At 51.4% G+C, this 26,557-nt stretch overlaps 1 protein-coding gene across 1 annotated transcript in view; it reads right to left on the reverse strand.

The window, feature by feature from the left end:
• Positions 1–26,557, reverse strand: part of AK8 (adenylate kinase 8) — a 132,515-nt gene that overhangs the window by 64,890 nt on the left and 41,068 nt on the right. Inside the window, exons 7-10 of the mRNA XM_012744104.3 lie at positions 24,760–24,831; positions 23,296–23,496; positions 19,682–19,813; positions 11,721–11,810 (exon numbers count right to left, since the gene is read on the reverse strand). Of these exons, the coding sequence (XP_012599558.1) occupies positions 11,721–11,810; positions 19,682–19,813; positions 23,296–23,496; positions 24,760–24,831 (495 nt within the window). The remainder of the gene's footprint in view (positions 1–11,720; positions 11,811–19,681; positions 19,814–23,295; positions 23,497–24,759; positions 24,832–26,557) is intronic.

A 26,557-nucleotide genomic window follows, 5' to 3' on the forward strand; every position in this document is an offset into this window, starting at 1 on the left:
CTTCAGATGAGCTAGCCCAGTTCTCGTTAGCAGTTGGAGCCATGACAACTAAGCCCAAGTCAGTGCAGAGGCGAATGGAGTCAAGCCCTCCCTGCCTCGCCCTGCCCGAATCCTGACCCACTAAATCAGGAGCATAATAAGCTACTCAGCATTTTATGCCACCACATTGTGGGATTGGCTGGTTACGCTACAATCGATCATTGGAGCACCAGGGTTATGGCAAACCGGAGCTTTGCCAGTTCCCAGCTACCACAGGGACCAGGCACCAAAGCTGGGAACAGTCACTGGAAAAGAACGAGATACCCAAAAATCCATATATGAAATATACCTATTACCCAACAGGACTTGCTACCACCAACATTACTGCTACTGTGACGACGATGATGATGACAACCCCATTACTACTACCAATAGTAAGTAATCAATAATTATTTGTTGTGGTTGTGCCATGCACAGTGCTAAACATTCTATAGATGTCAGTCATTTTATGCCCAAAGTAAGCCAATGCATTTGCTACTATGAAAGCTCACCTTGCAGATGGGAACTGAAGGGAGCTCTGACAGGTGAGTGGCTTGCCCAAGGTCACACAGCTGGGAAGTGGCGGTAGGACCTGGAACCAATTCCACATGATTCTAGAGCCACACCTGTCACCACAGCCTCTACTGGGCTGCAAGCTCCCTTCTATCCCGTCCCTTCTTCGTTCCTTCAAGACTAACAGGGTCTCACCTGTGCAGGAACCTAGGCATCAGAGGGTGGCGTCTGGGCGCCAGATGCCAGAGGGTGGGCCTGCCTGGTGCTGCCCACACCACAGGGACCCAGGTCAAACGCCGCATGCTCACCCGTTCATTCACAAACGTCAGCTGAGCTCCCACCATGAGCCACGCTGGGGCTGGACCTGGGGAGCCGCCTACCCACCCCCACCCCCACCCCGTGGAGTAGACAGTCGGCCCGCAGACGGAGCGCGGGCAGGAACTCGGGCTTCTGGGGTAGGGAAGGGCCCCAAACGAGGTCGATCTTATCCCCCAGTAAACCACCCACAGGCTGAAGGAGATGAGGGTTCTAGCAGCAAGGTCGCGGACGGGGTAAACCAGAAGCGGTCTGAGGCGAGAGGTGAGAGGAGGTGCTCCCTCCCCTGCCTTCTGCCTCGCCTGGCTCCCCCGGGCCTCCGCGGAGGGAGGATGGGAAGAGGATTCTCCTGTGTACTCCGGGGAGGCTCTGCCCCCCTCCGCACCTCCCGTGTCTGCCTATCCCCACCGTGCCACCACCCTCTCTGCCCAGTGCCCCCGTCAGCCTCACTGTCACTGCCCCCTTGCCGCCCGGGGCAGCGAGACAGGTCCCTGGGCCTCCCTCCCTCCACGTCCAGCACGGCTGTGCCCAGTTCCCTTGCACAGGGACACCTCGGTGATGGCTTCTAGGTGACAAACCCCAACAAGTCCTACGTCCCTGACTGTGGGCCACTAGGGGACCCCCCCCCCATCAGACCCTGCCACTGCCGCTGTCAGCCCCACTCCCAGCCTGACGAGAAGGCAGCGGTGTCAGCTCCCGCCAGTTGAGGACATTTCTGGACGGAAAGGGGCTTCGAGCCGCACCTGCCTTAGGGGGTCTGCGAGGGGCAGGAGTGCGGCTCCGGCCGTGCCGGGGGCTGCCCAGTCGCTGCGCCAGGAGACCTCCTGGCTGGAGAAGCAGGGCCGGGCCTCCGGGGTCGGGCCTGTCAGGCTCGATTTCACAGCTGAGTGGGCTGGAGGTCCTGTTCTTCTCCGAGCCACTGGGGCTGCCGGTGGAGAGGGAAATGCTTCCAGAAGCTCTGATCAGAGCGAGGCTGACAGTGTGTGCTCTGGGCTCTCCTCGGACTTCCCAGAAATGTCTGGGCTGGGTTTGGTTTCGCTTTGTAACCAGGACGCCTGACACATAACAAGCACTCGGGAAATGTTCAGTCCGGCAAGGAGATCTCGGCTGCTCCCCCGTGGTGGGCCCAGCCGGGTGACAAGACACAGCGAGACACAAGCTGGACCCGGCCCCTGCTCCCACGGCGCCCACTCTTGCTGGGGAGAGAATTTCACTGAATGGATGCACGACTAAATCAAGTGTCCCCTACTGCCTCAGTTTCCCTCCTGGACCAGCCATTGAATAAGACGCTTTTGGTGACAGGTGCTGCAGCCCTGGCAAAGCATCATTTTAACACTGTAGAAAGACAATGTACACTTTCGTAAGGAAAGTCTGGTTTGAAAAAACAAGAAGATGGGCCCTCAGGGGCAGGCGTGGCCCTGTGGACAGGCAGGGGCGCCGCCTGCCGCATCTCCCTGTCCTCCCTACCGGGCCCTCTGTCCTCGGAGCGCAAACCCCCTCTCGTACCTGCTGCCGTTTGGCTATCTCGGCCACGCTTCCTCCTGGGCTGAAAAAGACTCCTCCCTATTTTCCATAAGGAAATCTTTGTAGCAGTCCCAGCGGAAAAGTCCAAAGTTTGACTTGAAAAAGGGAGCTACTTCAAAAGCATTGTCAGGCCGAGGTGAGGGGTCCCCTAAATGCATAAATTACAGGGGGCATCCATTGATCAACCTCCAGGCCACCCTGCCCTGGGGGCTCCTGGTGTGTGTGGGGGCGCCAGAGGGACCCAGCCCGACATCTGGGGAGGCAAAGCAGAAAAAAATCCACGTTGAATAAAAAAGTAAATTAGTGTGTTTATTACTTACTGCTTGGACTGTGTGTGTGTGTGTGTGTGTGTGTGTGTGTGTGTGTGTGTGTGTGTGTGTAGAAAAATGAAAGAAAAATGTAGAATTTTTTCAATAATAAAAAGGGAGTTGCACTGCGGGGCCCCTAAAGCTTGTGAAAAATTAAACTCGACGGATTCAAACTGTCCTATTTCCACTTCAAAAGAGAAGAGGCACTGAGCTCTTCCCAACTTATCTTCAAACGCCCAGCACCCTAGAAAGTTTCTTTAAAAAAATAAAGGCTCCTGTTCCCCCAAGCACTGTACCGGTTACTGTACCCACTGTCTCTCCCTCTTCTAATTATACCCCTGTGAGTCTATTAATCAACTTGTAAATTATTTAGAGAGCCATGCGCTGTCTTCAGCTAGTACAAACACACCACATGCAAAGGCTTGCTGGAAACGGGCAGAGGTCCCTCAGGGTCTGCGCTCGTGGTAAGACAGCTTGCAGCTCACTGAGGCTGCTCTGCTGAAAACAAGAAATAACATTCCGCTTACCTCCTCAGACGGGGAGATTTATTTTTGTCTTTCAACTCAGCAACTCCTTGCAAGTTTTTAACAAAAGAGGAAAGCTGGTCTATTGTCGAATCTTTAGTGTGCATTTAGTGATAAGAATATTAATTCCCCCTAAAAAACGAAGCACTTCAGCTGAGCTCTGATCCATGCCTCCTGGGATCTGGACTCGTGGAAGGCTCTCGAAAACGCTCGCAATCATCCCAATTTAGGGCTGGTTTGGCTTGTTTGTGTGAGGGTGGCTGCGTTTGCCAGGGTGAGGTCTCATTACCGGAAAGGGTGCAAATTAGAGCCTCGAATCTCCCTCAAATCTCCCGCCTCTTCTCGGGTTCTATTAGGCCATGAGGGACCTTCTCCAGACAGAAATATTTAGGAAAACAGGGCTGTGCGGGAGGGGGCACAGGCAACACTCGATAATGATCTGTCTTCCCCGTTATCTTTTCCACACACTAGGACTTTCGCTTTCAGGGGAAAGTTACTACCAATTAAATAGCTGTCTTCTCACCTGAAAGTAAGCACTGGATATGTCTAGCGTGCACCAAGGAACTCGGGCCTTCCAATAACTGAACTATTAACACTTTGGCTGCTGGGGAGATGCTGGCAGGGTCCCTGGGGCAGGTCAGTTCGGGGCTCATGGTAACTGGGCCAACAAGCTGGGGGCAGGGCAGGCGCTGGAGTGGGCGGGTCTCCACTCCTGGAGAGACAGGAGGTAAGAAACGCTAGAGTCTAACTCAAAAATCCCACTCCCGGGGCCATGCCCTCGCTGGTGGGCGCCTGGCCATACAGTTCCGACACGTCTGGCTGTTTTCAGTCTTGGCCCTGGGTAGCCGCTCTCTAGAGAAAGCCCCAGCAATGTGTGAGAATGAAAACGGTTACCAGGGCCGGCGCAGGAGCCAACCCTCCGAACCGAAGACATGGCGGTCGTATCACGAATTAGGCCCAACAATCTAGAAGGAGGTTACATCTGCCATCAGTTGCCACTGGGCCCTAATTGAGGGCTGAAATGTCCATAAGAAGAGCTAAAAACAGAGCAGACTTCTTCATGATGGAAGAGTCTGAACAACACCGTGAGGCTGATGACCAGGGCGGGTTTTTATACTAAGAGAAAATCGGGCAGCAAAAACCTACCTAACGGGAACCATGACCACTATTCAGGTGACGGGCACACTTGCAGCCCCGACTCAAGCGTCATAAAAGCCACCCATGTGACAGAAACACTTGTAGCTCTTCATATTCTGAAATAAGAAATAATAACAATAAAGGATAAAAATGGAAAACCAGACATTCCCACAAGCAAAGACAGAATGGAGAATTTCCTTGGGAAGTTCTGGGTCTCTAGAATTCAGAAATTTCACAAAAACCCTTTGGCCGGGCGCGGTGGCTCACGCCTGTAATCTTAGCACTCTGGGAGGCCGAGGTGGGCGGATTGCTCGAGGTCAGGAGTTCGAAACCAGCCTGAGCAAGAGCAAGACCCCGTCTCTACTATAAATAGAAAGAAATTAATTGGCCAACTAATATATATATATATAAAATTAGCTGGGCGTGGTGGCGCATGCCTGTAGTCCCAGCTACTTGGGAGGCTGAGGCAGGAGGATTGCTTGAGCCCAGGAGTTTGAGGTTGCTGTGAGCTAGGCTGACGCCACGGCACTCACTCTAGCCTGGGCAACAAAGTGAGACTCTGTCTCAAAAAAAAAAAAAAAAAAAAAAAAAAAAAAAAAAACCCTTTGGAAGGATGAGGCCCTGGGGAAGGGGCGCGTCGTCTGGAGATGGTGGCCACTGTGACACACCAGTGACTTAACCAGAGAAGTGAGGTCTGCCAGCTCCTCTGTTTGGTTTCGGAGGGAAAAGAACCTCGGCTTCGCCACCGTGGGGCCCGCCGGCGCCAACTGCCTCATCTTAAATGATACAGAAACAGCTGAGAACTTATTTTTCCAAAAGCCCAGAACGGTTTTTGCTTGTTTTGTACCAGCGTAGAAGTGACAGGTGCTTCCCAGCCACCGGGCTGCCTGACTCAAGCCCGACCCCGTCCGCCGTCTGGGCGCACTCTCCCGTCGGCTTTAATGGAGTTGCCTGCATAAAGACCTCGCGCAGAGAGCCCCGGGGAATAAATTTGCTCTGTTCGCTGCAGCTCGAGTCAGAATGAGTTTAGGAGGTCAGACCTATATATTTCAAAGTCCAGGGCACAGAATAAGCACCTCCCCAGCCCTCCGGCCATGGTGCCGTCGCCAAGCGCCTAGGATCAAGGGGCTGAAGATGCGCTGAGACGGGGGCCCTGGAGTCCCTTGCGCGGTCGGTAAATGTGGAAGGATGGGAAATGGCACAGTTATTAATTTTGCTGCTGATTCGAAAGAAGGAGGTGTTGGCAGCACCTGTGAGGACAGAAAAAGAACATAACGAAGTCTACAGAGGTCATGGCTGGGACATCTTGAGGCCTGGAGTGGGGAGACAGGAGCAAGTGGCTCCGGGGAAAAGATGACATCTGGATCTGCTCGGCGGAGCCAGTGATGGTGGTGACGAGCACTGCGAGGGTGGCAAAGAGGCACAACAATGACAAAGCCAGGCGTCTCTGGGGCGCGCAGCTCCAAGGTGAGCGGAGAGAGGGCAGCAGCCGGCACTGGCAGGGTCTCGGGGAAGAAAGACGGCCACGGGGCCGGAGCAGAGCGCCCAGCGGAGGCGGCCCAGCACCCAGAGGGCCGTGAGGAGTGGCCCCAGGAGGGACCCGCATTGCCTGGCTTGGGGGATGGTGAGGGTGAGCTGGCTACGCCAGTGGCTTAGATGGTAGGAAGCCCTGGCAGTGACATCTGTTAGCTCAGAAATGCCAGGGGCCTCTGGCCCACGGCCCTTGTCATAATCCCTGCTCCACTGGGAGCTCCCTGAGCCATGCAGCCTTTTGGATTTCACGTGGGAAAGCTCCTCGCACGCAGCGGGGTGGCTGGTGCTTTCCCGTGCTCTCAGGAACGCGCCCGCACCCAGGGCGGAGATGTCTGAAATCCGCCTACGACTTTGAAGACAGAGAGCTGGGATGCCTCAGCGGATGGAGGAGCAGCCATTGGCTGGCTCCCTCGTCTAGAAGCTCTGACAGTGTTGGGATGCACCAACCTGTCCTCGAGTGTCCAGGAGGGGCCGTCTGGTCCCAGGGCAGCGCTGGGAAGATGGATTCCACTGCCCCTCTGCCTTCCTCCTCCCAGCGAGGACAGTCGCTCAGAGGACTGGCCCCTCCAGCTCCCATTCTCGGCTTGCTGCCCTCGCCCACTGTACGGGGGGATTCCCTTCCACTCCTGCCTCCACTCAGTCAGGGCTCTTCCTGGGCCAGGTCTGGGGGCCCATCTCCGGGTTTCCACCATTGGGGTGTGGCCATTTATTGGGTGGCTTGTCCCCAGGCCTGGCCTTGGGTGGGTGGGTGGGTTAGGAAGCCCCCCCATGACCTGGGATCCCACCATTTCTCCATTCAATGCTTCAGGCAAACTCTGGGGTCTGTCTCCTAGAGGGTTCAGAACGCAGAGTGTGGGGAGGAGATGAGGTCAGTCACCACCCCTAAAATCTGAACAGTGGCACACCAGCAGGCCAGGGGGCCCCCGAGTCACAGGTGGCACCGATGCTCGATTTGGGAAGCCGGGCGTCAGCCGGGCTGCCAACGGCAGTTACTCAGAACGAGCAAGGCTGTGGTTGGCGAAGCAGACTTTCCTTACTCGGTCCGACCTTCCCTTCAAGACCAAATCCTGTCGAGAATCATTTAAAATTTCCTTCCTTTGCAGCTGGCAGTGAAGTGGGCCCCTGCCAGACCTGGGTGGTTCCGGCGCGCCTCCAAGTGCGCTGCTTTCCGCGGCGCCTCTCCGCAGCCCGCTAATGAGACCCTGTTAGTGGTTATGAATGTAAATGCATTCTTTGTTATCCCTGCGAGATCAGGATTAGTGAAATGACAGAATTTATTGCTTCTGTTAGGAAGATATGATATTGGTTGTTGTTGTGTCTTTAATTTTGTAGAAGGAGCAAAAGTATAGAGCTACATAGTCTAAATAAACAAAGAGCTGTGGCGGAAAAACTCTAGCATGAAACATTGAAGACCGAAGCTATCGAGGTCTTACTGACTTTATAGGAAATTGGGGAATGCGCGGTCTGGCTCCTTTGTATTCACCAAAACACAGAAGGCAAAAAAAAAAAAAGCAGCCCTGCATCTGGACCACCCCGGAAGGGACTCCTCGGGTTTGTTGTTAGTGGCAGATGAAGGAAGCCGGCTATGCACAAGGTTAACACACTTTGACTCAAGCAACTTCATTTCTGTCTCTATAAAAGGAACTAGCAATAGGTCCCATTTTACCCAAAAGATACGGGTTGAATTGAGTAAAGAAAATAGTGTTCATATCTGGTGGTTAATTAAGGATCTGTAAATGCCCAAGTTCCTACATGACAAAGGAAGATGAGCCTGCCTGTCAAATGGTGAGGAGGTGGAGGAAGAAAACTAGAAGGCCAAGGGTTTCACGACACCATAAGAATCAACATCCTAGGCCGGGCGCGGTGGCTCATGCCTGTAATCCCAGCTCTCTGGGAGGCCGAGGCGGGCGGATTGCTCAAGGTCAGGAGTTCGAAACCAGCCTGAGCAAGAGCGAGACCCCGTCTCTACTATAAACAGAAAGAAATTAATTGGCTCAGAATCCATAGGAACATGTAAAAAAAAAAAAATAAAAAAATAAAAAAAAAAAAAAAAAAAAAAAAAAAAGAAATTAATTGGCCAACTAATATATATAGAAAAAATTAGCCGGGCATGGTGGCGCATGCCTGTAGTCCCAGCTACTCGGGAGGCTGAGGCAGCAGAATCGCTTGAGCCCAGGAGTTTGAGGTTGCTGTGAGCTAGACTGACGCCATGGCACTCACTCTAGCCTGGGTAACAAAGTGAGACTCTGTCTCAAAAAAAAAAAAAAAAAAAAAAAAAAAGAATCAACATCCTAATGTGACCACATGACCTCCTGGGTGACCATGGCACTCCAGGAAGTCTGAGAACCAAAAGCCTGTGATGAGTCGTGCTTCTTTTTCCAAATAATTACTAAAACTACAAGGTTATAATGTGCCTTGAAGTATAGAGATAAAATATAGAATATGGGTATAATGAAAAATTAACAGAAAAAAGCTAGACAACCACAATATGCAAAGAGCACTTACAAATGAATTAAGACAAAAAATAGCTTACTTGCAAAATGGGCAAAGGGAAAAGTAAGTTAATAGGCTAAGGCTATAAGAAGGTAGTTCACAAAAGATAAAATATGCATGACCAATTATGAAAATACGTTCAAATTTACCAACCTCATTAATAAAAAACCACAATTAAATACAATTAACCACAATTAAACAGAAATAAGTCTTTGTCATCTAACAAATCAACAAAGACTCAAATGACTGGCTGCCGTAGGTAGAATAATGCCTCCCACCCCTACATAAAAGATGCCCACACCCTCATCACCGGTACCTGTGAATATGTTACCTGACGTGCAGATGTGATAAAGTTAAGGATTTTGAGATGGGGAATTACCCCAGGTTATCTCGATGGGCCAACATAATCCCAAGGGTCCTTCTAAGACAGCGTCAGGAGGGTCAGCATCAGAGAAGGTGTGACAACAGAAGCAGAGGTCAGCGAGAGAGACATCTGAAGATGCTACTCTGCCGGCTTTAAAGACAAAAGAAGAGGCCACGAGCCAAGGAATGCAGGCAGACTCTAGAAGCCAGTGAGGAAATAAATTTTCCCTCGGTGCCTCAGGAAGGAAACAGCTCTGCTAGCACCTTAATTTTAGGGTTTCTGGCCTCTAGAACTGTAAGATAAATTTGTATTATTATTTATTTATTTATCTGGAGACAGAGTCTCGCTCTGTCACCCAGGATAGAGTGCCGCGGCATCATCATAGCTCACTGCAGCCTGGGCTCAAGAGATCCTCCTGCCTCAGCCTCCCAAGTAGCTGGGACTACAGGCACTCATTACTGCACGTAATTTTTTCTGTTTTTAGTAGAGACAAGGTCTTGGCTCTTGCTCAGGCTGGTCTTGAGCTCCTGGGCTCAAGTGAGCCTCTCGCCTCAGCCTCCCAGAGTGCTAGGAATTACAGGCGTGAGCCACCGCACCTGGCCTAAATTTGTGTTATTCTAAACCACTAAGTAAGTTAGAGTGATAGAAAACAAATACACTGGCAACACGCAGAGATGGCAAGGACACGGAGGAAGCGAGCGCCACACGCCGATGGCAGGACCGTGCAGCAGTGCAGTGTCACGTGTCACTGTCACTGACGGGCATTACCACTGACTCCGTGCACAGCTGACCCTAAGATAACCAGGGACGTTTGTATGAATACGAGTATGCTTTATAGTATTATTGAAGGAGAGCAAATTTGGAAAACACCTAAAGGTTTACTTTTTGTAATTTTATATTTTGAAATAAAATCCAAACGTACAGGAAAGCTGCAAGAAGAGTCAAAGAATCCCTGCCTACCCTTCCCCAAGATGCACCGACTGTTAACACTGCTTCATTGCCCGGTCCATAGTCTTTCTTTCCGAACCACTAGATGCTTGTTAGTGGGGAATTAAATTATCGTCCAGTCATACAGTGGAATATTACCAGCAAAATTTAAAACCATATAAATCTATGTTAACTTGGTATCACATTCATTCCTTATTCAACAAATAATTGAATAAATTATTTAGGGTGCTAATCACCACCACCACCCCAGTAAGTGGGAATGTGGCATGGCTGCAGGGAAATTATGCTTGAGGAGACACATCAGGTGCTCTGCCGCTGCTGCTCCTGTGACTTCCTTTTTTTTTTAAATTTTATTTTTTATTTAATTTTATTTTTTTTATTTTAGCATATTATGGGGGTACAAGTGCTAAGGTTACATATATTGCCCATGCCCCCCTCCCCCCTGGAGTCAGAGCTTCATGCATGTCCATCCCCCAAACGTTGCACATCTTACTCATTGTGTTTGTATATACCCAAGAAGCTTGGGGACCAGCGGCAAGGGTAGGTGGAGCGGTTAACTTCCCCCTCCCCTGCATCTTGGACTGCTGGTGGGCTCCCCAGCGGGAGGAGAGACCTGTGGACACCAGCCCAGAGACGGCCACCGCCAGTGAGCGGTGAGCCTATAGCAGACACGGCACCAGGCTCCTGTGACTTCTTAATAACAGCAGCCGCCCTTCAGCGAGCCTCCCAGGCGCTGCCCTGTACGTGACAGCCTGGCCTCGAGACAGCCCTGCACGCAGGGATTCCTACGACCACCCCATCATCAAGAAGCTGGGGGCTTCAAGAAGGGCAACGGTGGCTTCTTGGAGCCACATGGCTGGAGGGGGTGGCACTGGAATCTGACCCAGACTGGGAGGCACCAAAGCTCATACTGAATTTCACCCTCCCAGGGCCTCCTGCTTCCGTCTCATTCTAGGGACCACCGCAGAGACCTGGGGGTAGATTCACCCACGGACATGCCCCTACACAGGGCTTCGTGCCTGATGGATCCCACTTTGCTCCCCTTGAACTTCACCCTGGGGACTAGGACATCTTAAAGAGGGCCTTGGGAGAGCTGGCCAGGACGTCTCCCTGGGGGCCCTTTCAGCCTGTTGTCACATGCTTCCTCGCCCACTTGCTCTCTCTAGAAAATGGTAGGAGAAGGTGATGAGCTTCTGCAGGGAGGGGGTCCCAGCCAACGCCCACATTGCTCGCTACAACGGCAGCTCCTTCTGGGGTTGATTTTCTTCACAATAAGCATATGTTCAACCAGCCTTGATAGCTGAGCTTGTGCTGATGGCACAGAGGAGCTATAGCACTTTATGCAAGAGAATAAGATGTGGCGAGTGGAAAATCCACTGCTCCAGGGAGCAAATGTGGGGTCTAGAGCAGCCCAGCTGGGAACTAGCCGTGCGGCCTCAGCAGCTGGGTTCCTTCCCGCGGCTCATTCGGACTCAGGAAGCTGGACTAAAACCACCTCGGAAGCGCCCTTGCTGGGGCGGGATCCTGGGAATGCTTTCAGAGCGTAGACTGTCGAGAGGTTCTGGAAAGATCATCTGGGTCTGCTCCCCCGCCAGCAGGTGAGCATCCAAGTCCCCGAGGACCAATGCCAGGCAACCCTCACACCTGCAAGGCTGTCTGGCACTTCTGGCTTCTGACTGCTCATCACATTGGGATATTTGCCCACGGTATTTTCGCCCACAAATAATAAAGGATGCGAGAAGCTCCGTGGCCTCTCCTGGCTCTCAATTTTAAGGGCTGTCAGTTATGACGAGTAAACGTTCTTGAGAAACAGGAACGTTCTAAGCCACAGTGGTGACCCCACCGCATCCACACGCCACCTGCCTTGAGGTCAGGTGTGGACGCCAAGGGGCCGTACCGAGGAGCAAGCAACGGAGCCTTTGCCCACGAGAGAGACCGACTCCTGTTTCTTGGCTGTTTTCCCCAGTCTTGAGCCCCCAGATGCTCGGACGGCCTCACACAGAGCCTGTAAGGTCCCGGCGGCGAGTGCGAAGCGTCACCTACCTACCATCTGCTTTTCAAAAAAGGGCCGGATGAGCTCGCCGAATTGCGTCTTGTCTGCCACGGCCTCTTTCAGCAGTTGCCCGCAGCAGACTGAGGGAGAGAGGAACAGAAAGGCGCCGTTACACCCTAAACAGGAGGAAGAGCGAGGGGAAGGAACGCCCGTGCTGCCTGCTGGGGGAGCAAGGTCCCGGGGAGAAGTAAAGGGGCTTTGTCGTGCGTGTTAATTGCACCCTCTTGGTTTTCTTACCTCTAGGGCCCAGGAGTTTTCTGCCTATACTAAAGATACTAAAAGCCACCCTAAAGTTAACTGGATAGCATGAATGTTTAAGACAACTACCATCACCAAAACTTTATTCCCCAATAACGATATGCTTAATCACCAGGCATATGACAGCAGTGACTTAATCCAAAGTAGTTAGCAGCTTCACAGGCAAAAGAAATGTAAGAATAAAAGCTGACAGTAACTGAGACTCTTCTATATACCAAGTGCTGTGCTAGGTATGCTTCGTCTTATTCAGGCCTCCCGACAACCTGTTGCTTTTTAGATAAGGAGACTGAGACTCAGAGAGGTAAGCAGCCTGTTCTAGGTCACAAGCCAGTAGGGCAGAGCTGGGACCCAAACTCAGGTCTGCTCTGACCATGAAGGAGTAACAGGTAGTATATTTAACTTCTCTTACAGAGAGCTATGAAACTGAACAAAACAGACGAAGCAAGTTCTTTTGAATCACTGGGCGGCTGATAGAACAGGCCTGTAATCCCTGAGAGCGGGAAACACACAAAACGAGCCCTGGATTTCTACCGCCGGGCGGTTTCCGAGCCTCAGCACAGGACAAGTGCATCCAGAATGGAGCAGCGGTCTCGCTGGGTGGAGGAAACAAAGATAGGAGCTTGGGGCTTGGAGGTCGCTGGAGTTTGTGGAACAAGGTAAAGGAGAGGAGGGAGCTGTGCAGAGAAAGAGTCCCAGAAATCCCATGGGGACTCCCCGGGTCTTTGGTCAGCACAAACCCGCCCATGTGCAGGGTGAGGCTCCACAAGGCCTGGCAGAGAAAGCTGGGAAGCTGTGGGCTGAATGGAACTCGCACAGTGCCGGGGACGCTGGCGGCCAAGTGAGAGACCCTGCTCAACACCCCAGATACTCAGCTGAGACTCCGGCAAGGCCACACCTCACAGGGCTGGGGAACCTGCAGCCTTCAGGCGCAATGTGGCCTTCTAGACCCAGAAGTGTGGTCTTTTTGACCTAATTCAAATTTTGCAGAATAAATCCTTTTTATTAAAAGGGGCGCGGCCTAATCCAGGACTCATTCCAGATGCAGATGCAGTAGGGGCAACAGTTGTGCTAATTACTTGTACCTGTCGAGGTCAAGAATTCATTAGAGTTGGCTATAATGTAAATAATGAACATACTGAAACAGAATTAAGAGAAAATCCACCAGTAAAACCAGACTTTTCTAAGCTTCAAAGGAACATTTTGGCATCTAATCCCAGGGTCACAAGATTCCACGTTAATTGGGAAGATAACACAGAAAAACTGGAAGATGCAGAGAGCAGTAATCCAAATCTACAGTCACTTCTTTCAACAGATGCATTACCTTCAGCGTCTAACGGATGGTCTACATCAGGAAACTCACTAAATGTCATGTTAGAATCCCACATGGACTGCATGTGACCACCTGCCATCCCTTTAGTACAAATTAAGCTATTAAAAACACAGAACTATTTCCCTGAAATTCTGTAAGTACAAAGTCAAGATACAATGTGAAGAATTTGTTTTAAAACATCCTGTAGAAAGTTTATAAGAAAACCAGTATTTGAACAAATTGTGGAATATAAACACAACTATTTTTAAGTAATTTTTTTCTCTAATGTGTTATTTTATTTGTCCTGAAACTACTCTAATTAAAGCATATATATTTAAAAAAAAAGCGGGAGGGGGGTGCAGCAGATAAACATAAGCTTTCCTTGCCTCCTTTGGTATCTATAAAAGAAAAATCTTGAAATCAGAAGGCTGCAGTTTCCCCACCCCTGTGTGGCTGGCTAGCCCTAGAGTAAGAACACTCTAGTTCCACCTTAACAAAGCCTAAAAATAGGTTTCAAAGGGATTGAGTTGATCCTTCAATAAATTAACTGCCTGTTAGAATGCAATTCATTTAAACTCAATTCATTTAAAGTCACAATCCAGACTTTCAACACTGTGATAAACACAATGTCTAGCACATAATCAAAAACTCCTTAACATGTAAAAAAAAAGGCAAGAAAATGTGACCCCTACAAGAAGAGAAAATAGGCCATAGAATCAGATCAGGAGATGACACATATGTCAGAATTAGCACACCAGGAATTTAACATAGTTATTATAAATATATTTTAAGCCTTAAAAAAAGATAATTGAAAGGAGTAAACAGATGGAAAAATCTCAACAGAGAGTAGAAACTATAAAAAAAGAAACAGATGGAAATTCTAGAATTGGAAAATACAGTGTATTAAGTGAAAAAGTCACTAGGTGGGCTGCAATCAGTGAATCTGAAGACAGGAAAGTGGGCACCATAAAGTACCCAAACTGAGGGATGGGAAAGGGCTATGAGAAAAGAACAGAACCTCAGGAGCTTGCAGTACAATGTCAAGCAGCCTAAAATACATGTAACTGGAGTTCCAGAAAGAAGAGAGAGGAGGGAGGGAGGGAGGGAGGGACAGAGAGAAATATTTGAGAAAATAATGATAGGAAAACTTCAAACTCTAATAAAAATATCACCCCACACATCCAAGAGTCTCTGAGGTCCAGGCAGGATAAACACAAAGTAATCCACGTTTTGATACATCTTTCTGAAAGCTAAAGATAAAATATTAAAAGCAGCCAGAGGGAGGGGGGATGCTTCATATAGAGGGCAACAATGGTGGAAATAACCTAAGATCCCATCAGGAGAAATGTAAGCCAGAGGCAATGGAACGACATCTTTAAAGTGCTAAAATAAAAAAATAATAAAAAACCCATCAACATAGATTTCTACATGCAGCAAACACATCTATCAAAAGGTGAAACAGTGACATTTTCAGACATACAAAAGCTGAGAATTTGTCATCAGACTTTCACTACAAGAGATTTTGAAGGAAGCTCTTTAGGCTGAAAGAAAATGATACCAGATGGAAACTTGGATCTAAACCAAGGAATGAAGCGTGTTGATATGTGGATACATATAAAAAGTCTGTTTCCCCTTATATCTTAACTTCTTTAAAAGATATATGACTATGTAAAGTAAAAATAACTATAATATATTGTAGGGTTTGTAACATATATAGAAGTAAAATGAATGACAATGATAGCACAAAAGACAGGAGCAAGGTAAATGAAAATACACTGCTATTAGGTTCTTATGTTATACCTAAAGAGGTATAATACTAATTCAAAAATAGTCTGTGACAAGTAGAAGATGCATATTTAATGTTTAGTGCAACCACTAACAAAATAAAGCAGAGGGATATAGCTAAAAAGTCAATAGAGGAAATAAAATGCATTATTACAAAATATTTGGTTAATCCTAAAGATGGCAGAAAAGGAGGAACAAAGAATGGATGACACAAATAGAAAACAAAAAACAAGATAGTAGAATTGCAACTGATCATATAAAAATTACCTTAAATAGCAATGGACTAAACACTTCAATTAAAAGACAGAGATTGCCAGACTAGATTTTAAAAAATAGCAAGACCCACCTATATGCTGTCTACAAGACACATATTTAGAATATAAGACATAAATAGTCTAAAAAAAAGGGATAGATGATATACCATGTAGACATTAATCATAACAAAGTTAGAGTAGCTACATTAACATCAGACAAAGCAGACTTCAAGAAAATGAGCATTACTAGAGAGACCAAGAAACATTTCCTAACAATAAAAGAGTCATTTCACCAAGAACACAACAATTCTTACAATGGGCCTTCCATATCCATGTATACAGTTGGCCCCCCATATTCATGTTTCCACATTTGTGGATTCAACAAACTGCAGGTTGAAAATATTCAGGAAAGAAAATTCGTGTCTGTACTCAACATGTACAGACTTTTTTTGGTCATTATTCCCTAAACAATACAGAATAACAACTATGTACACAGCATTTACATTGTATTAGTTATTACAAGTGATCTAGAGATGATTTAAAGTATGCAGGAGGATGTGCGTAGGCTATGTGCAAATACCACACCATTCTGTATCAAAGACTTGAGCATTCTTAGATTTTGGTGTCAAAGAGAGCAAGAGAGGTTCTCGCTGGACCTGGGGGAACCAATCCCCTACAGTTACTGAGGGACAACTGTATGCACTTAACTAACAAATTACAGGAAGCAAAAACTCATAGATAAACAGACAAATGCACCTCTCTCAGTAACTGAAATAATACATACAAAATCATTTAAGGACATATGTTAACAACACTATCAAACATCTCATTCCAATTGACATTTACAGAACACTACATTCAACAATGCCAGAATACCTACTCTTTTCAAGTGCTCATCGGAATTCACCAATGCAGACCATAAATGCTGGGCTATAAAAAAGTACTAATAAATTTCAAAGGAGCAATATCACATAGGGTATGTTCTTTGATGACATTAGAATTAAATTAGAAATCAATAGCAATAAACAATCCAAAAAATCTCTAAATATTTGGAAACTAAGCAATACACTTGCAAATGATACTTGGGTCAAATAAAAAAACAACACGGGAAATTAAAAACTGAAAGACGATGAAACACAACATATTAAAATTGGATTCAGCTAAAGCAGTGTTTAGAACAAAATGTGTAACTTTAAGTGCTTATATTAGGAAAGAACGATTTAGAACCCCTGCCTACAGCCACCGCCCTTGACAACGTCTTATGAAGAAAATGCAGGGACAGTCTCCTCTCTCCTAAAGAATCAAAGTCTGGAAAGGAAAAATTATATATATATATATATATATATATATATATATATATATATATATATTTTGAGACAGAGTCTCACTCTGTTGCCCGGGCTAGAGTGCCGTGGCATCAGCCTCGCTCACAGCAACCTCAAAATCCCGGGCTCAAGCAATCCTCCTGCCTCAGCCTCCTGAGTAGCTGGGACTACAGGCATGCGCCACCATGCCCGGCTAATTTTTGATATATATTTTAAGTTTTCCAGCTAATTTCTTTCTATTTTTTAGTAGAGACGGGTTCTTGCTCTTACTCAGGCTGGTTTTGAACTCCTGACCTCGAGCAATCCGCCTGCCTTGGCCTCCCAGAGTGCTAGGGTTACAGGCGTGAGCCACTGCGCCCGGCCAAGGAAAAATAATTAATTATATTTGTGGTCAAGATGCTCAAATACGGCAAAAGTCTTTTTGCTGTTGGATTTGATGAGGCATTTTGAGAAGAAATGACGGGCAAAGGTGAGGAGGTGACAGTCCGGCCGCATGGGGATCCGCCCCGCCTCACTGCCCTCATGCCCCTTGGCCCGCCCGCAGGTCTCACCTGCATCCCACAGTTCCCCTTATTTTTTCTGCATTTGACCCTATCTGTGTCCTTGTACCCAGTAAAGTGCACAGAACACAGCAGGCACTCAAAGAGTAATATTAATAATATTAAATAATTAATTATCATTATTTGATTTATAAATTAATCAATAAAATAATTAATTGATCTGACATAATGTAATACTATTACATGATTAAATAATACTACTAATAATAAAATGGTTACTTCTGATTAGAAAATTCATGCTCGCTGAAAAATCGGAATTGTGTAATACACCACTCTACAGAGAGGTGAGCAGTTTGGTGTATGGATGTCTCTGCAGTTTTCTGAGCAGAGGCTCACGTACTTTTTTAAACAAAAATGAGATCACCCCCCTCCCCCCGATACTGCCGAGTGACATGCTCTCTGCCCCCGTCATTTTGCAATGTACCACGGACGGCCAGTCCCCGCGCAGGTTTCTTTTTACTTGCTGCCTGTTCGCACAGCGCCTGTTAACGGAGCTTGAGGTTGGCCCTAGTTTTCACTCTGGCTCTGCCACGTCTCTCTCGGAGGATCTGAGCGGGTGTTTGAGTGGAATAAAATCCCGGGAGCGAAATCCCGGCTAGCATTTTAACCAGCGGTGGCTTTTACCTTTCAGAGAGTTGTGCCCGTTGACAGTCCCACCTGTTGCGAATGGGAGTCTTTGGGTAAACTCTGTGGGAGTGCATGCTGGGTTCGTTTCTGTTTGTTTGCAGCTGTTGTCCCCTGACGAGCAGCTCAGATTCAGGCCGGGGCGGCCCCAGCGGAGCAGGGGGTGCCCGGAGCGCCGGGTGCACACAGGCCCGGGCAGAGACCTCGAGGCGCCGCGCTGCTCTTCCTGCCTTGGGTCCCTTGCACTGGTTTACTGAAATCTCGTGAAGTCTCGTATTTATCCAGGAATTTTGATAAATGAACTTTCTGAGTTAGCTTCCAAATGCTGAATTAATCTAAAAGAGTCCCATAATGCCTCTTTCATCGTGAACTTTTTTATTTTCATTTTTAGAGAATTCTAGGCAGGTAATTTCAGCTCTTCGTGATTGGTATACACCGAGCGAAATTTAAATTAAAAAAGTATTTTTCTCAAGTGAGAGTGTCTGGGAACGCCACACGGCATGAGGCAATTACTCCAATAAGTCGGCGTAGGCGGCCGCGGCTGTTTGTGGATCCCCTCTGTCGCCAGTGCTCTGGCGGCTGTAACTCTCGGACCCCCTTCGTGAGGACGAGGGCAGACAGGCGCACGAGCACGTGCAGCGGCAGGTAGACTGCCGCGCATTCCTGACGAAGAAGCCACCCCTAACCACTGCTGGAAGCCCAGCCTTACGATACCCTTCACAGGTGACATCAAAAGGAGAAGAAATGTTCGAAATAACTGGTTTGTTTAAAAAGAAAAACAAAACACTGATGCAAGGAAAAGTATTTTTTTCCCCTAAATTGTTTAATTTTCCATAGTAATAAAATTTGTGGTTCAGTTTTCTATCTTCATTTTATGGGTATGACTTTTGTCATTGATTCCTGGCTGGTGGCTTTAGAATTTTATGTTGGAGGAGACCTAATTGAAAATTTTATGTTGGAGGAGACCTATTCAAAACTTGATCCTGCTGGGATCATGTATATGTGTGTGTGTGCGTGTGTGTGTGTGTGTAGTGTGTGTATATGTATGTATTTGTATATGTTTCTATTTTCTCTGTATATTTGCATGGTGTGTTTGTGTAATTTGCCGGGTAGTATGCATATGTATATTCGGGGTGCAGGTCTTAGTAAATTACATAGAGGATTTGGGGGCCTGTGGAGCATGGGGAGGGGAGGCAAGGCCTTTGACTGCCTCCAGCCCTGCACCGTGTATCTGCTACAGTTTCTTCCTCCTTTCCAGGCCTTTATGCTCCTGAACACAGGCTGGCATCCAAGACCACCTGGGACCACCCCGGGAAAGACCTGGAGAGCTGATTTCAATATTTTCTCTCCTCCTGGTAAAATATTTATTGAAACTGTGCAGAGCAAGAAGTCTTCCTCTGGTTCAGAAATTGTCTGCCTGTAAACACACTGACCTGGGTTGGGGGAGCCAAGCGAGACCGGAGAAAATAAATAAACCGTGGGTTCCTATTATGCAAGGGCCAGGGCTTCAAGGGAGACAGCAGGGGCCGGACTGCAGAGCGCCTGGTGCGAAGCACAGAAACCGCCGCCAAAGGATGTAAAAAATGATGGCTGGGAAATGTGCCGGCTCTTTGGGCTGCAGACATGTTTTTATTGGTTAATGTTTTCATGGCAATATTCTTTCAGAGGAAAAAAGAAATCTACCCCCTCAAAGAGGGACTAACTGAAAAGTGCTAAGAGCAGAGAGCCGGAGAGAGAAGTGATGCAGACCCTTCCTACCGCCCCCCAATAAAACGAGGAAGCTGGGCAGGGCAGAGGCAGGGAAGGTTCTGGAAGAGGCAGCTCCCGGGCACTCACCGTTGACAAGGCTGTATTTCTGGGCCAGGAGGGCTGCCTGCAGACTTTTCCCACTGCCCGTGGGCCCACACAGCAGCACCCTTGGGGTGAACGGAGCATTGGATCGGTGGTGGGTTTGGACGTAGGTCAGAGCTGGAAAGACAGGATATGAGGATAATAAAGCCGGTCCTAAAGAAAGGGGAGCACGCTTACAGCACCTCTGCTTTGGCTCTTTTAACGGCAGTGATTATTTCTCTCTTTTACGGCACCATGGAAACCCTCTGTGCATCTGCCCAGCAGCCAAAGGCAAGGTGGCAGGCAGGGGAAGGAATGACTTGGCAGGCCTGGTCACCAGGGCGGGGAGGGGGCAGTGAAATCCACAGAAACCCTCCTCTGAGCACTGCCCTGGAATTCGTCTGAAACCTGGTGCGGGCGTCTGTCTGCACGCCCTCTAGTCGGACCCCGGGGCCGGGTGTGTTGCAGCGGGAGGCTGGTCCTGGGACATGATGGCGCACACTATAGGGTTGGGGGGCGGCGGCTCCACACTGAAGCCAGGCTGAGCCTCTCACCTCAAGCCCTGGGACAAGGCCGGTCTCCTGGGGGAGGGGCACACTGGCTTTCAGCCGGGTGCGCCCGAGTGTCAGACACAGGCTTTGATAAATGCATCAGGCCACGCGGGGGCCTAGCGCACAGGGACTTCTAAAGGACTCAGGAATTGGTGGAGAATAATTTGTGCAGCCGCACTCCAGTGACATCAACTTTGTTGCAAGTCTCCAAAGAGGCAGTGATCAAATAGGTCATCGGGTGTGCAGATGTAGCCGCGCGGTCCTGGCCCGTGGTGTGCCCCTGGCATTTGATGAACAAAGGAGTGGAGGTGGGGTGAGCGTCTCCAACAACGGGGTGGCCTGCATGGTGGGGGCGCTGGATATCAAGAAGCCACAGAGAAAAGCTACAGAACATCAAACCGGGTCACCTCCCGCCGAGCTCAGAAGAGGGGAGCTGTGGGAACAGGCCGAGGAGGCCGTAAAAGGGCAGCATTTCGGGCACCTGAGCGAGGGGAGCTCACGGAGCAGACGAGGCACCCGCCCGCACAGCCCCCGAGCCAGCCTCAAGCAGGGCCTCCTTCCCCAGCCCTCGCCTCCTGCCACGGTCCACGGTCAGCCCTGGGCGGCCCCGTTACACCTTCCTGCCCATCTGCCTTTGCCAGTGTGCCTTCCAGCAGATTCTGTGCTGGGCAAGAGCCGAGCCAACACGCCCCCTCCAGGAACACGCCACCCAAGAACCACCTACAGATGTGGCAGGATCCCCCAACCTCAGCACTACTGACACTTGGGGCCAGGTGAGCACTTATGTGGGGCTGTCCTGTGCATTGCAGGATGTCGAGAAGCATTGCTGGCCTGTGCCCGCTAGGCGCCAGGAGCACAACCCCAAGTCGTGACAACCAAGAAAAGTTTTCAGACATCGCCACACATCCCCGGGGTGAGGGATGGGGGCAAAACTGCTCCCAATTGAGAACTACTGGGATGTGTTCCTCGTGCAAATTTTGAAGGATCATTAGAGATACTACAGTCCCCTCTTTTTAGAAGTAAAGGCTCAAGTAAGTTAGAACTGAGTGTCTTCAAGGTCATGATCAGTGTCATCACCCCCATCAACAGCACGTATTAATTGCTGAGATCAACACTCTGCAGCATAACCTCATTTGTGTGACCCAATAGTCCCCCGAGAGATGTGTCATTCTTGTCCCATCTTACAGATGAGTCAATTAGGCTCCGAGACTTGGCAGAGTTGGGGCAACCCTCCCAACCTACCGCCTTGGGTAACACGCCCCCCCAGAGGAGCCCAGAGGAAGGGCCCAGGCAGGGCTCTCTTCATCCTCAGACCTGCCGCCATCCAGCGCATCCGAAAAGCACAAATGCTACAGGCAAAGCGGCCTGCTTACAAATGATGCTTAATTTACAGTAAATAACTAAGTTAATTAGAAGTAATGATCCCCCAGACAGTCTCAACATCTAATTATTCTTTTTAAAAATATGTGGTTGCCGGATGCACTGCAGAGAGATTAAAAAACAACACGGAGAGAATTTTGCATTCCAATTTTCAATTTATCTCTCTGCATTATTAATTAATAATAATTAATATTCAGACACTCACATTTTTATTTACAATTCCAGGCATGAATTCTTTATGAACGATCATATGAACTTTTAAATTTAATTAAGTAATTTGGAAGTAATTAATGTGTAAATGCAGAATATGCCATAAGATAAATGCTGCGGTTGTTTATCTTAGGAGTGCAGCGTTTGCTACTAAAGACCCTTCCGAGATGCAAAATCACTGGAAAATCAGAAGCCATCGGAAGCCTGGCATTTCTAAAAGCAGCATCATTTTCTGCTCATCCGCCGGTTGGTTGCCTACCCCCTTCAGAGAGCAAGGCCACGCCGCAGACGCCACCGGCAGCGTCCCATTTCCCGGCTCTGGGGACGCCGAGAGCATCTCTTGTTGGCGCAACAAGCCACTGGCAGGAGGGGTGCCGGGGGTCAGCGGGGAAGGGTCTGAGGGTGTTCAGAACCACCCCCTCATCAAGACAAAACTTCTCTCGGAGAGATCTGAGAGAGCATATGAAAAAGGGGCTTTATAAACTGTCAAGCGCCTTACCTATCTGGAATGTCACTTTTATTGTAGATGCTGCATGGACCTGCCATTGGAGGGAAGCGGGTAGCTGGATTTGGGGATGCCTGAAGCTCAGCAAGACTTTGGAAAATTATAATACAGCTACTTCGGGGCAGAGTTATTCTAACTTCCCCTCGCCTTCCTGGGCGGGACGTGGAATAATGGCAACGGCAATGGAGTCTGACGCCCCTGGAGCCGCCTCTCTGCACCGGCGGCGGTGCTCAGGGCTGCGGGCACCGGATTTGGAGACTCGCGTCTAATCCTCACCTACACCTGGGGCAGCGGCACAAGCTCAGTTACCAAGGCGGGGACGACGACGCGGAGGCTCAGCGGGGTTGAGAGCCTGGCTGGAGGCTGCGCGGCTGCCCGCGCTGGCCTGAGAAGTGACCGCAGCTCGGCCCTGCGCCTCCTCGCGCCGGCTGCCTGGGCCCGCTCCCGAGAAGTTGCGGGAACATGTGTCACTGCCGCGATGGCGGGCGACGCGGGGTGGCCCTTCAGCTGCTCATCTCCGCTCTGAGAGGACTCGCCACACCCGAGTTGTGCTGTGGTTTTGTGGCTTTTCGCGGGTGGTGGCTTTTGTTTTTGTCTTAATGTTTATATATTTTTTCTTTCTTCTCCCTCAAGGTCAGGCCCAAACTTCTTGCTACCATGTCCCTCCCGCCCGGTCCCTCGCCTCTCCTCCCCCGCCCCATCTCTGTCAAACCTGCTGTGGGCCAGAGACGGGACCACGCCTGCGTGCGTGTGGGACACTGGCCCAGGGCCCCCGAGGGGCGCTCCCCCTCGGCCCCCGCACACAGGCGTTGCTGGGCGGGAACCTGGGCCGCTATGACTGGACACCGGGGTCCCAGGCACATCCTGGACACTGGCTGCTCCCAGAGGGAGTGACGCTGGGCCAAGGAGGTGGAAGTTCATGGTGACCCCCGCCCTGGACCATGACTGGCGTGGGGCTGCGCGTTTGTGTTTACCCTGGTAGAAGACGTCCACGCACGGCTGGTCAGCACTGATGACTTTCAGGATTTTGGGGTACGAAGGGATGATCCTGACAATGTTCCTGTGATACTCCAGCAGCTTCCGAGCCGTCTCCATCTCCGAGATGCCAGGCGGCACCACCAGGCGGTTCTGGATGTCAGATTCAGGGGGCCAGTCAAAGGTGGTGTGATAAATCTCTGTAAGGAGAGAGGCGCGGGTAGAATCGCCCACTCCAGGGCCACCGTGGACGGGGCTGCATCTGGCTGGGATGCTTGCTGGCCTGGGGGCCAGGGGTGTGTCTGACTGCGACAGGACACAGTCACTCAACACCAGCACTTCCGGATGCGTCTTTGGCTCCGGGCCTGCCCCTACCCGTTATTGTTACTGGTGACAATGAGAAAACAATGGAAGTGACACTCGGTACAGGACAGGGCGGCCATGAACTTCTGAGCTCTCACTCTGTGCTGGGCACTCTGATATGCACCTACCTGCAGACTTGCACTTCATCCTCACAGCAATCTGATCACAAAGGTGGTTCTGGAATTTTCAGCCCCAAATACAGACGAGGAAACTGAATCTCAGAGAAGTATTCCACGTCTGCAGCTGGAAAGGGGCGCAGCCAGGGATCCACAAACCCAGGTCCATCTGCCGCCAGAGCCTGAGCACTGGAGGTCAAGGCCATGCCCACCTCCCCATCAACCCCCCTCAGAACTATCTGGTTATTTGTTTTGTTTTGTTTTTACTTTTAGACAGGGTCTAACTCTGCTGCCCAGGCTGGAGTGCAGTGGCACGATCATAGCTCACTGCAACCTCCAACTCCTGGGCTCAGCTAGCACTACAGGTGTGCACCACCATGCCCGGCTAATAGAGATGGGGCGTCTTGGTATGTTGCCCAGGCTGGTCTTGACCCCCTGGCTTCAAGCGATCCTCTGGCCTCAGCCTCCCAAAGTACTGGGATTAGAGGCATGCACTACCGTGCCCAGCCCTGTCTGGTCTTTAAGATCCAACTGAAGGGTCCTGTCCCCGCTAGCATTTGCCAATCCTCCCAGATAACACTCCTGCCTCACTCTTTGGTGTGCGCACCCAAGAACGCAGGGGGCACAGAGTTTGTCCCAGGAAGAAACAGATGCATCACCTGGTTCCCATGTGAGCTCAGCAGAGAGTGGGCTCAAGGTCTGGGTGCCCGGCGTCACACTCCACAGCCTACCCTGGTTCCGCCACAAACAGGGCTCCCCTTGTGACCGCAACGGTCCTCTTTTTCCTCATCTGCTGAGATGTATCGTCTCCCACGTGCCCTCCAGCGCAGAGCCCGGCCCGCGCACCTGCGCCCCTGCTTGCCCATGAGGCTCTCACGTGCCCCTCCGCGGGTGCCCAGGCCAGGGCAGCCCAGGAGAAGGCAGGGGGCCGTCATCACAGCTGTCTCTGACACCCCGCAGGGCGGGCGGGCTGCAGGGTCGTACCTCCAGTTTGAGGGTCGACTCTCTTCCCCAGGTTCCTCTCGATCAGGACCGTGTCCAGGGCGCTGAGCACCACTGCGCGGAGAAGAAAGGCAGTGAGACGGGCACGCGGGCAGTGGCTGCCGCGCATTCGGATCATTAGGACCAATAACTTGTTTCGTGCGTTTTTTTTTTTTTTTCTTTGCTGTATAATGACATTAAAACAACAACCATCGCCCATCCCCATAAATTCTGAAAAGAACGGTCCCATCAGATACGTCCACTGCCACAGATAACGCCGCGGGGAACAGCTGTGTCACGCATCTCTTTCCGAGTTCTCGAGTAGCTCCTCAAGACAGCTCCTGAGATACGGGATTCCCGGAGCAGAATCGCCAAGGTGAAAGCAAAACCCCGCTTTCCTCACAGCCAGCCCTGAATCCACGGAGCTTTGGGGAAAGCTCAACTGCGCCGTCTGGCCTCCTCCTCCTTGTCCTGCGCGGCCTGGGCTGAGGCTCGGGGCGGTGGGCTGAGGCTCGGGGCGGTGGGCTGAGGCTCGGGGCGGTGGGCTGAGGCTCGGGGCCTGGGCTGAGGCTCGGGGCCTGGGCTGAGGCTCGGGGCAGTGGGCTGAGGCTCGGGGCCTGGGCTGAGGCTCGGGGCGGTGGGCTGAGGCTCGGGGCGGTGGGCTGAGGCTCGGGGCGGTGGGCTGAGGCTCGGGGCGGTGGGCTGAGGCTCGGGGCCGTGGGCTGCACGGGGCGGTGGGCTGAGGCTCGGGGCGGTGGGCTGAGGCTGGGGCGGTGGGCTGAGGCTCGGGGGCGGTGGGCTGAGGCTCGGGGCGGTGGGCTGAGGCTCGGGGCGGTGGGCTGAGGCTCGGGGCGGTGGGCTGAGGCTCGGGGCCGTGGGCTGCACGGGGCGGTGGGCTGAGGCTCGGGGCGGTAGGCTGAGGCTGGGGCGGTGGGCTGAGGCTCGGGGGCGGTGGGCTGAGGCTCGGGGCGGTGGGCTGAGGCTCGGGGCGGTGGGCTGAGGCTCGGGGGCGGTGGGCTGAGGCTCGGGGCGGTGGGCTGAGGCTCGGGGCGGTGGGCTGAGGCTCGGGGCGGTGGGCTGCACGGGGCGGTGGGCTGAGGCTCGGGGCGGTGGGCTGAGGCTCGGGGGCGGTGGGCTGAGGCTCGGGGCCTGGGCTGAGGCTCGGGGCAGTGGGCTGAGGCTCGGGGCCTGGGCTGAGGCTCGGGGCGGTGGGCTGAGGCTCGGGGCGGTGGGCTGAGGCTCGGGGCGGTGGGCTGAGGCTCGGGGCGGTGGGCTGAGGCTCGGGGCCCTGGGCTGAGGCTCGGGGCCCTGGGCTGAGGCTCGGGGCGGTGGGCTGAGGCTGGGGCGGTGGGCTGAGGCTCGGGGGCGGTGGGCTGAGGCTCGGGGCGGTGGGCTGAGGCTCGGGGGCGGTGGGCTGAGGCTCGGGGCGGTGGGCTGAGGCTCGGGGGCAGTGGGCTGAGGCTCGGGGCGGTGGGCTGAGGCTCGGGGCGGTGGGCTGAGGCTCGGGGCGGTGGGCTGAGGCTGGGGCGGTGGGCTGAGGCTCGGGGGCGGTGGGCTGAGGCTCGGGGCCTGGGCTGAGGCTCGGGGCGGTGGGCTGAGGCTCGGGGCCTGGGCTGAGGCTCGGGGCCTGGGCTGAGGCTCGGGGCGGTGGGCTGAGGCTCGGGGCCCTGGGCTGAGGCTCGGGGCGGTGGGCTGAGGCTCGGGGTGGTGGGCTGAGGCTCGGGGCGGTGGGCTGCACGGGGCGGTGGGCTGAGGCTCGGGGCGGTGGGCTGAGGCTCGGGGCCTGGGCTGAGGCTCGGGG

Source organism: Microcebus murinus, chromosome 12 (assembly GCF_040939455.1).
Source record: "Microcebus murinus isolate Inina chromosome 12, M.murinus_Inina_mat1.0, whole genome shotgun sequence".
Taxonomy (NCBI): Eukaryota; Metazoa; Chordata; class Mammalia; order Primates; family Cheirogaleidae; genus Microcebus; species Microcebus murinus.